This window comes from Panicum hallii, chromosome 1 (genome assembly GCF_002211085.1).
Source record: "Panicum hallii strain FIL2 chromosome 1, PHallii_v3.1, whole genome shotgun sequence".
Taxonomy (NCBI): domain Eukaryota; kingdom Viridiplantae; phylum Streptophyta; class Magnoliopsida; order Poales; family Poaceae; genus Panicum; species Panicum hallii.
In genome coordinates this window covers 45,775,216-45,785,941 of record NC_038042.1, presented here as the reverse complement: position 1 = coordinate 45,785,941, position 10,726 = coordinate 45,775,216, and the positions used below count along the sequence as shown (strand labels likewise).

Below are 10,726 nucleotides of genomic sequence, written 5' to 3'. Positions count from 1 at the left end.
TAATTTGTGTAAGTATCTTTTTATGAGCTATGTTACTTCACCATTTACAAGTATACCGGTGGATCGTTTAGCGCACATCATACTCACATACATACACGTCTACTACGCATGCTAGAAAGTTTTCAAAATATAACACTTACCACCATTTTCTATTTTGACATTAGTCTCATAAGATATTCCAACCATGAACAATTTGTATTATACATATCCAAATAAACCTTTTCTTGTATTGTAAATATGTAATTTAAAAACATAGAACTAGTTAGCATTTGTCTCGAGAAATATTTTAATAAACTAAAAAATTAATTAGATTTATAATATTCAGTAAAAAATAATCTACCATAATATAATAATAATAAAATTTCTTGGACAAAATAAATATTTTTAGGAGGTACAAGGTACAACATTTGTCAATATTTTATTCTAACATTAACTTGCTCTTCTCTCTACGAAATTTGATGTTTCAAATAACATCCAATCAAATTCATACACACCACCGTCCAATCAAATTCATACACACATTCGTGTCTCTGATAAAAGCTAGAGAAGAGACTAGAGTACAAGTATGTGGATACATAAGCATTCCTATAGGTAAGCATGTAAAAATTTATTCAAATTCAGGATTCTATAGATTCCACAGCCCACACAGGTGCACAGCAGCACAGGGTTGGATTTCACAGGCGCAAATGGATTGATTTGTCTTGCACATTCCGCGAGGTTTGACTGGAAGAGGACACACGCGGACTAGAGAGTGGAGCACTGTACCTGCCGCCGCCGCTCGCTCCCCGTCCGATACTCCGACCGCTCCACCGCTTTCCTTCCATCTGCATCCGAGCCGCTCGGCGCCCTCCCACGCGGCCACATACCCTAACCTCCTCTCCCCACCTCCCGCCCCGCGCCCCCTTTCGTGTCCTTCCCGAATCCCGCCTCACGGAGCCCGAAATGCTCCGCATGGGAGCAGGCGGCACGCGCGACGTGTCGCGGCAGCAGGCGGCCATGGGCACACCTGGAGCCACGCCGCGGCGACACCCAAGCTCCCCCTGCCGAACTCCGCTCCACCTCCCCCACCCGCACTCGCCTCCGCCGGTCCGCCCCCGCGCCTATTTATCCCCAGCGACGGGAGCGGACGGGACCCTGATGCTTCTTTCTGCGGTCTTCTTCTCGTCCGGTCGCCATGGTCTGTTCTGGTGCCCTGTTCGCTCTTGCCACGCACATTGCTAGTCTAGAATATTTGTTTTGTGTAGTAGACTAGCATGTATTTAGATTTTTTTTGTCAATTTTTTGTTTTTCTTGGTTGACAATTGGTGGAGATGTGGTTCCTGGTGTTTATATTGCAAGAAGTTAAATCTACAAGCAGTTGGATAGGATAGTAACGAGGACGGGCCTTATTTTATAGAGCTCACCCAGCATGGTTCGCGGTTGGTGACAAGTGTGTGGATTATTCGTATTTGTTGCAATTTTAGTGGTTTTCCAGGTCACTGTTTCGTTCGTTCTGCTTCTGCCATCCTGGAATGCTCTCAGTTGTAACTGTACCTAGGATTGTCCCACCAATCATGATTAGTCACAGAGTCTTTGAACTGTACCCCCAAAAAAATATTGGAATGTTCATTGTCCATTTGTGTAGATTTTGCTACTTGCTGTGAAGCATGACCTGTTATGTTAGAACTGCATGTTGTATATCCTACTTCAAAGTGGGAACAACTGTTAGCTTCCTTCTAAAAGCATCTATCTTGAATCGATCAATTATGATGTGATATGCTGCTTCATATAAGATCCTTCTGATACATACCTGAAGTATAATGGTTCAATTTTTCTGTTACCATTTAGTTGTGGTATTTTCTTCCTGCCAATTCGTCATGTATAGTTTCTGAGTATTTGTGTACCTGAAGAATTTTGAACTCATATGTTCTTGGAGGTGCATGAGACGAGGTCACGGACGCATGCAGCTGCCCAGGAAGAAGGGAAGGTCGCCTCAAAAAAGCAGAAAATAGAGAGCAAAGACCAGGAGAGGGGCCAACATGTAACCTCCAAGAACAAGAAGTCTGCTGAGAATAAAGGGCAAGATGCAGAATCCGAGGCACCAACAAAGAGCAAGAAGCTCAAAGCTGAGGAATCTGAGCCAAATGGAAAGGGAGCAGCGGCAAGAGAGTTTGCAGATTTCTGTAAGGCCATAGGTGAACACCTATCTGTTGAGGACATGCGCAAGATCCTTCAAGCCAATGAACAGGATGCTTCTGGATCAGAGGATGCAGTCGTTCCACGATGGTACTGAACCTTCTGAAATTTTTCAAGTTCTTTAATTTGATATAAGAATCTCTTTCGCATGCTAAGTGCCTAACCATTTTCTTGATGTCTGCAGTGAGGATATGATGTTCTATGGACCCCTCGAGGAGTGCCCAATATGTGGTGGTCAGCTTGAGTTTAAGGAGTGGAAATACAAGTGCACTGGGAATTATAGCGAGTGGGCACGCTGCACTTTCAGTACTAACAATCCTTCAAGGAGAAGTCCAATAAAAATTCCTGATGACATAAAAGATGATTTTATCCACAAGGTAATGAGACTGTAATTTGTATATTTATCTGGTGCTGCATGAGTAGGGTCTAGTTAACTGAACTCTCATATGCAATCTGTATTTTGTTTATTGTTTTGCAGTGGCTGAAGCAACAAGAGGGAAAGGAATTCCCTAAACGTGATGCTGATGAAGAGGCCCACATCTTCTCTGGCATGATGATTGCATTGTCTGGACGGATGTCGCGGTCACATGTAATGCCTTTTAACGTTCTCACTGATACCACCTATGCTTCTGAGCTTCATGAATCTTATTTTGTTGATGCCTGAACATGGTTAGGGTTACTTTAAGGAACAGATAATGAAGCATGGAGGGAAGGTCAACAATTCCGTCCTTGGTGTGTATCATATATTCCTCTTTTAGTTGTGTCATGTATGATCTGTTTGGTGTTTGATAATTGCTATGGCAACAGATTCTTAACGATGTTGGTGCATTTCTGTTCTCAGGTGTTACCTGTGTGGTTGCTTCTCCAGCTGAGAGAGATAAAGGTGGCTCTGGAGGATTTGCTGAAGCACTGTAATCCCTTGCCTAATACACTTCTGTATTTTACGTGTCCTTGATCTGAGCTGTGATGGAAGTAGATAAGCACACTTCAATTAAATTTACAACTGATACTGTGCATGCACAGGGAGCGTGGAACTCCTGTTGTTAGCGAGAATTGGATAATGGATAGCATCGAGAAGAAGGAAGTGCAACCTTTAGCTGCTTATGATATTGTTTCTGATGTTGTTCCGGAAGGCCGAGGACTCCCTCTGGGCCAGCTCGATCCAAGTGAGGAGGCCATAGAGACCTTAGCTGCAGAGGTTACTTGCCTTAATCTAGTGGTCTACTCGTGTGTGTTTGTAGACTTATATAGTTTCTCAACAGAAATGATTGGACTGTGCAGGTTAAACTTTCTGGTAAGCGAGCAGTGCACGAGGACTCTAAACTTGAGAAAGATGGGGGGTGTATCTTCGAGAAGGATGGCATAATTTACAATTGTGCTTTCGCTTTGTGTGATCTAGGATGCGATATGAATCAGTATGTACTTGTATTCTCATATATACTGGGCGTCTCTTTCTGTGGATTGTACTTTGGTTGAAGGACTTCATATTTTTTTCTATGCAGGTTATGCATTATGCAACTGATTATGGTCCCTGAAAATTGTTTGCACCTATTCTACAAAAAAGGTCCAATTGGTCATGACCAGATGGCAGATGAAAGAGTCGAGGATTTTGGTAGCCGTGTGAATGATGCTATTAAAGAATTTGTTCGGTTATTTGAGGAGGTTACTGGAAATGAGTTTGAGCCTTGGGAAAGAGAGAAGAAGTTTGAGAAGAAGAGTATGAAGATGTATCCCTTGGACATGGTGCTTATATTAGCTCTGGTTTCTTTGCAGTAGTTTCATGCTTTCAAGATGAACTTGGCCCTTTTGGTGTTTCATCATGATTTCATAGATTTAGTAAGTGATTATTGTGTGTTTATCTTGTGGCAGGATGTTGGGGTTGATGTGCGTCATGGAGGAGCTGCACTTCGTCAGTTGGGAACTGCAGCATCACATTGCAAGCTTGATCCATCTGTTTGTTTTCTGATGAAACAGCTATGTGGCCAAGAGATTTACAGGTATCCAAGAGAATTACTTTCCTTATTGATGAAAATCCAGTTTTGTGGTTGGTGTTTTGAAACTTAAATGTCCTATGCTTCTTAGAGAAGTCATTTTAACAAATGCAATGCTCCAGTTGAATTTTCTAATCTCCCATCTCCTGGGAGGCTCATCTAAACCTGATTCTTCGTATTTTCTGTGACAGGTATGCTTTGATGGAGATGGCCCAGGACCTGCCTGACCTTCCCATAGGGATGCTTACTGATCTCCATCTAAGGAGAGGTTAGAACTTCAGTGCTTGTGTTTTTTCGCCATGTAGCCGCTAGCAGTTTGTCATCAATTATTCAAATTTTCAGGGGAGGAAATGCTTCTTCAGATGAGACAAGATGCAGAATCGATTCCAGAGTCTTGCCCAGAAGCTGATGCATTCTGGACAGAAATCAGCAACAAGTGGTTCACTCTGTTCCCCACAACTCGACCATACATTTTGAGGGGATTTGAGCAGATTGCGGACAATGTAGGTTATCTACTTCATTGAGACTTTCACAACTCTTGTGGCATGATCTATTTCATTGAAATGTTTGCAACTTATTTGGCATGCAGGTAGCATCCGGTCTGGAGACAGTACGTGATATAAACGATGCTTCTCATCTCATTGGAGATGTGTTTGGTTCAACTCTGGATGATCCACTATCTGAATGCTACAAGAAGCTGGGTTGTTCGATCAATCCTGTAGCTGAGGATTCAGATGATTACAAGATGATTCTGAGGTACCTGGAGAAAACATATGAACCGGTCAGCGTGGATGATGTGGTAAGATATCATACTCACCTACCTGTACATCCTCTTCCTCTAAATATGTCCAATGATAACTTCCTTGCAGGTTTATGGTGTGTCTGTTGAGAGAATATATGCTGTGGAGTCCAGTGCATTTCCTTATTACGAGAAAATAAAGGATCTACCAAACAAAGTTCTTCTCTGGTGTGGTACGTTCCCTTACTCGGTTCTCCATGTCCTGAATCATCAATGATAACCATGATTGAGTAGCGCAAACTAGTTTATTTAATGCGTGGCATTCTGGTCTCGCCCAGGGACTAGAAGCTCTAACTTGGTTAGGCATCTACATAAAGGATTTCTGCCTGCTGTTTGTCACCTTCCTGTGCCAGGGTACATGGTAAGCAGCCCATTCCTCGTGTGATTCAGTCCTGATCAGAAGTTTTGAATGCTTTGCTAAATGATTTATGTGACATTTGCAGTTTGGCAAAGCCATAGTTTGTTCTGATGCAGCAGCTGAAGCTGCCCGCTATGGCTTCACTGCAGTGGATCGTCCAGAAGGGTACTTGGTCCTGGCTGTGGCCTCTCTGGGGGATGAGATCACAGAAGTGACTGGCACGCCAGGGGCCGAGGTACTGGGCCTACATTGCTTCTGCTTCAGTAGGCTGAGTATGTTGCACTTGAGTGAACACTGACACTCATTTGTTTCAATAACAGGATGCTCAAGGCTTTGAAGAGAAGAAAATAGGTGTGAAAGGCGTCGGGAGGAAGACAACCGATGAGTCGGAACACTTCACCTGGAGGGATGGCGTCAAGGTCCCTTGTGGCAAGCTGGTGCCGTCCAGGAACAAAAATGGCCCGCTCGAGTACAATGAGTATGCTGTGTACAACCCAAAGCAGGTGTGTTGATCTGCTCCGGTTGGTCAACAGTGTGGTCATTTCCCTGGTGGCTCTCCCCAACTGCTATCGTTGTAAACTGAGATGCTTGGTTCTGCAGGTGAGCATCTGCTTCCTGGTGGGGGTGAAGTACGAGGAGCAGAACATGGAGGTGGTGGCCGACGACGAGTGAAGCTGGTGCCGGAACTGGTGGTCCGCCGCATTTTGCAGTGGGTGCGTGGTGTTAGTGACTTGAGAGCTGGTAGTGTAGCGTAATGCCTCCCGCGTTCGGGTGGCACCGCAGCGGTAACGAATGCTTTTGGTAACAACTGAGAGGAGGCTGTGTTCCATTTTGGGCTGCCCCATTCTGGTTGTTCTGTTATCGCTGTTGGTGTGTTAGGATGGAAACCAGTTGTGGTTCTATAGGGAAGTGCTAGTGGCGCCTGTTAAGGACGGTTTGTTGCAGGCCGTGTGGCTGCACCAGTATGTAAATATCTGTGTTGGATGTTAGCACTGCTTCAGTTTGGCACTCTTTTGAAATATGCTTCTGAAATTTCTTCGCATCTTTTGAAAACAAAAACACATGTCCAGTGCGGTGATTCCTTCTAGGTGAAATCGCCACCCATTACGTTTTCGAGAGGATGGGAATTTGTATGTTCCGGTATGAGTATGCTGTGGCTGTTTCTGTGCACGCTCGGTCCAGCACTTTTGAGCTTCGCATCCGTTCGTATCACCCATGATCATTGTGCTTCGGAGCAGCACTCGATGTCTTTTGGCACTTGGCATTATGATGATTCATGATCAGGTGCTCCACGGATGCAAGCGTACAGATTTATACCTGGCTGGTTATGTGTCGATGCACTCAAATAGTCTCATACTGGTCCCTGGCAACATGCTCATTGCAGCAGTTTTTCCCCTGAAAATTTGAGAGGACAACCACCAGATACTGGGAGGCGTATGGCTCCTCAGTGTGCCAGTGTGGTTCCATCCTATCAACTCTAAGCGTGAGAATGTATCTTGTGCATTATATATAGCCTGTATCTGTTTCTTCTTCATTTTGCAAATGAGTTCGTAAATTTGTTTTACCTGCAAACCAGTCTTCATGAATAACTGCACGATGAACGGAGATGGTATATCATGCGTGTGTGCTTGCGAGATGGAACCATTTCCTGGGCGATGATGTGGCAGTGAGATCTAAGTGGAGACGGCTGGATCATGGGCATAAGTGTGTCCGTGACCGGTGGTTATCCAACTCCATCTGATCCGATCTTAGCCATCATCTCGTTCTCCTGCTGTTTCTGAAATTTTACCGCAGTTCAAGCTAGTTAAAAGAACCTTTTGTCATTGTAAGATCAAATGTGATTCCTCGGATTTTCTTGATCGAATGCCACTGGTGCAGGCTGAGTTCATACTCAGGAGAATGGTTGTGACCCCGATTAGTCATTTTTATCTTCAATTTTACTCGTTTAATCTGCTCATGTGTCTGAAGCAAGCGACATGCCAAGATGAATGAAGCTGGCAAGAATGATATTACTGGTCGATGTAAAGTTTGGATAATGTGTTTATTTCTCACCTACAAAATTTGTGAATCTTGCAAAGTAGGTAATATTGGACGGGCCAATTTATACCGAGTTCCTTTTTTTAAAAAAAATCAATCATCTATCTATTTATCAAGTTAATCATTTATCTTTATAGTTTACAAATTTTTAAGGGAATGAAAAGGATATATAAAGCTATAGGCACATCCTGAGGTGTAGTTAAGGGTTGTAATATATCAGGGTGTTCTAATGTACTCTTCACAGTCCAACTCAATCCTTCATTATCTGCGGTTCAAATATATATAAAATATGACTATATGAGTCTAGTTTTTTTGAGTCATATTCTTAAAATTTTTAGACTTAATTTCTAGGCCATTTACCATCCCTAGGTGTAAAGTGAGCATGAGACGTGATCAGGGAACAGGGGTTCGAAATTCATGCTTTCAAAGCGTTAATTGTTTCTTGTATAAGTATTAAGTAGGCAGGACAAATGAAAGGGACAGTAGACCATGTTGAATGATGATGGCAGTGGCATGTGCATCGCAGGAATCCTGTGGAGTGCACCGTGCACTGCCTTGGACCTATTTGTAGCCAATCATCGTGTGGTGACAGCTAGCAGGTGAAAACAAAAACGAAGTGAAACTGATGAGTCAAATATGCACCCCTCTAATTCAAGATATATACCGCCTTAGTCAAACTTTTTTACCTCGACCATCGATATATAAAGAAATTATACCGACAATAAGATCGATATCACTAGATTGATCATGATAAGCATTTTTAAATATTTGGTTATCTTTATTTAAGATATCACACTTTCATAGGAAGTGCAAGCTTGAGTGTTACCCTGTAGCCTGTACTCTATATGCTGATTTTATAAATGTCATATGTCTTGAGCCGGAAGGAGTATCTTAGAATGAACAATCAATGCAGTGACAGAATAATAATCACCTTTTGACATGTGAACTTGTTTTCTCTTAATTGATCGGCAGGATTCCTGCATTTTGTTTTTTTTAAAGTACAATTATAATCAAATTTGGAGTAGTTGATCTGAGTTCATATAAAAAGAGAAAATTCATCTAAGAATGGTTCAAAATTTTTTGAAACTTGCCAGATTTCATTCCACGATATACTTTGTCACCGAAGTTGAGGTTCAAACCAGTTTTAGTTTAATTCATACAAAATTGATAAATTTCAAGCGAATATGCACTAAGGACAAATCGCCACTGTTTTCAAAATCTAGGGCAGGCCGGGCTGCCCCTGTAACCCTTACATGTGCTTTGATGTTCGTGCTAATTTTCAAAAGGGTCTGAGCAGTTCAATACTACAGTTGGTATGAACTACTGCACTGTAACCATTCCGTCCTCCCGAACATTGATGCGTACAGACAAGATCTTGAGGCACTGTTCGAGATTGCAGGACGCGACCATCCGAAAAAGGACAAGAGAAGGGTAACCTCATGCAGGACAGGAACCACGCCGTGAGAAAATGAATTCCTCGAGCGATCGACTCCTCAAATCACTCTGAAGAAAGCTCTCAGAGACACCCATGATCTCTCTAGTCGTCATCCATTCATTACAAGGGCATTTCTGCTACATATCAGTGCCCGTCGGGCAGGACTCTTGAGATTTCCGTCAACTGAAACTAAACAAACCTTCCTGATCAACATCCAGGCCTAACTGACTAAAACCGACGCCACCTAGGACACCAGCTCGAGCAGACACCGCCGCGTATGCACCACCAGCCAGCTTGTGATCGAGCTGCGATGATGAACTGCCTACTTGGGCTTGGGGGCCGGCTTGCCCTTGCCGCCTGCCTGAGCCGGCGGCGCGGCGTCGATGCCGGGCTTCGGCGACGCGCGGTTAGCCGCGGCCGCTGCCGCGTTGTTGTTGCCGCCGGCGGCGGACTTGGCGAGGCGGTGCTTGAGCTCGGAGAGCAGGGCCTGGTTCTCCTGGTTGAGCAGCAGGGCCGCCTTGCGCAGCCGCTCGTTCTCCTTCATGATGTAGCAGTTATGCAGGTACAGCTTCGTGTTCAGCCTCTCCATCTCCCGCTGCAGCCTGCAGCTGCGCAGCACAAGCACACAAGAAATTGGGGAACAGAGAGACATCAGCCGCGTCGGCATGTAAAAAGAAAGAAACTGGAAAAGATGCTGCTGCTCGTCACGATTACACAATCACCGGCGCATTAGAAAAAAAAAAGCGAGCTGTCGTCTCAGACGCACTAACAAAACCTACGGATGCACCATGCATACGAAAAACAAAGCAAACCGCAGAAACGAACAAAAACGAACGAGGCATCCATCTCTCGACAGAAGAAGAAAATGCGTGTGATCGACGCGCCAATGCCGCCGCCATGGAAGCCAAGGAAACCCGTTGCCAGGTGCGGTTGCTGGTGCGGGCACGAATGGAGCAGAGCTGAGCAGAAGCGGTAGCTGAGTTGGGGAGCATCACCGACCTTGCGGTAGTAGTGGAGCTGGTGGCTGCCGCCGTGGAGTTCCGAAGCTCGGGAGCTCTGGTGGTGGTAGCACGGCTAAAGGCGGAGAGGCTGATGAGACTGTCGGATGTTTGTGGGGGGCAGGGGAGGCGGCAAAAGGGCGGGGTTTGGGGGGTGGTTTGTGTGCTCGGTGTGTGGCCGGGGCGGTGGTGGGGCTTATTTATAGGCACATCTCTCCTACAGTCCTGCCAATAGACGGCGCCGTTCCAGAGTACGCGATGGTCCGTGGGGCTGCCATGTGGGCCCTCGGTGGCTATGTGGTCCACGTCTTAGCGGTAATGCTCATGATCAAGAGGTGGTGCTATAGGGCTTGTACAACGTTTAGTAAAATGTGCATGACCATAGCAAACTAGTGAAATCAAAGAGATTTGCAACATTGTGATGAAAAATATAAACCCCGAATGTATTTTAGACATCATTTCTGTCGCTTTATAGTCGAGAGGGGATAACTAAATCCCAAAGGTGTCTCCGTTTTGATGTTGGGGTGGCCAGTCCTCTACCCTCCAACCGTTCTTTCGGATGCAGGAGAAAAACTTGAACCGTAGATTAGTGGCTTGTATACGTTATACTACAGATTAATTAGCGGGTAAGATTTCTTAGCCGCAACGGGCTAAAAGGGTGTCCAAGCATTTACACTTATATATACACTTTTAGTGGTGAGACCGGTCGTGCTTTCGCAACCATGCACAAGTGAACTAGTGAAGTTAGCACCTGCGCATCTATTCTTCCAACAACTTGACGCTACACACATAACAACACTCTTTAGTCTATTGAGTGGCCTAAAATTGAGATTTCTTCCTATGTAGAGTAATATTTTCTCTTAGGGTGTGTTTCGATGTCAATATTGGAGAGTTTGGTATTAAATTTGGTTCAATATCAATTCAGCTATGGTA

At 44.5% G+C, this 10,726-nt stretch overlaps 2 protein-coding genes across 2 annotated transcripts; one reads left to right on the top strand and one right to left on the bottom strand.

The window, feature by feature from the left end:
• Nucleotides 1–587: 587 nt before the first annotated feature.
• On the top strand, nucleotides 588–6,365 carry LOC112878973 (poly [ADP-ribose] polymerase 3). The gene is made up of 18 exons (XM_025943267.1): nucleotides 588–1,177; nucleotides 1,916–2,265; nucleotides 2,360–2,552; nucleotides 2,654–2,764; nucleotides 2,850–2,907; nucleotides 3,017–3,086; nucleotides 3,199–3,373; nucleotides 3,457–3,590; nucleotides 3,678–3,918; nucleotides 4,045–4,172; nucleotides 4,358–4,434; nucleotides 4,509–4,669; nucleotides 4,756–4,965; nucleotides 5,036–5,138; nucleotides 5,244–5,326; nucleotides 5,409–5,558; nucleotides 5,644–5,826; nucleotides 5,924–6,365. Exons 1-18 carry the CDS (start codon nucleotides 1,175–1,177, stop codon nucleotides 5,993–5,995), a joined length of 2,502 nt encoding a protein of 833 aa, XP_025799052.1. The 5' UTR covers nucleotides 588–1,174; the 3' UTR covers nucleotides 5,996–6,365.
• A 2,536-nt stretch (nucleotides 6,366–8,901) lies between these two features.
• Nucleotides 8,902–9,939, bottom strand: LOC112877883 (protein LITTLE ZIPPER 3-like). Its single transcript, XM_025942262.1, has 2 exons — nucleotides 9,795–9,939; nucleotides 8,902–9,403 (listed from the first exon to the last, which is right to left on the bottom strand). The coding sequence occupies exon 2, from the start codon at nucleotides 9,382–9,384 to the stop codon at nucleotides 9,118–9,120; it is 267 nt and encodes an 88-aa protein (XP_025798047.1). The 5' UTR covers nucleotides 9,385–9,403; nucleotides 9,795–9,939; the 3' UTR covers nucleotides 8,902–9,117.
• Between the last annotated feature and the right edge of the window lie 787 nt (nucleotides 9,940–10,726).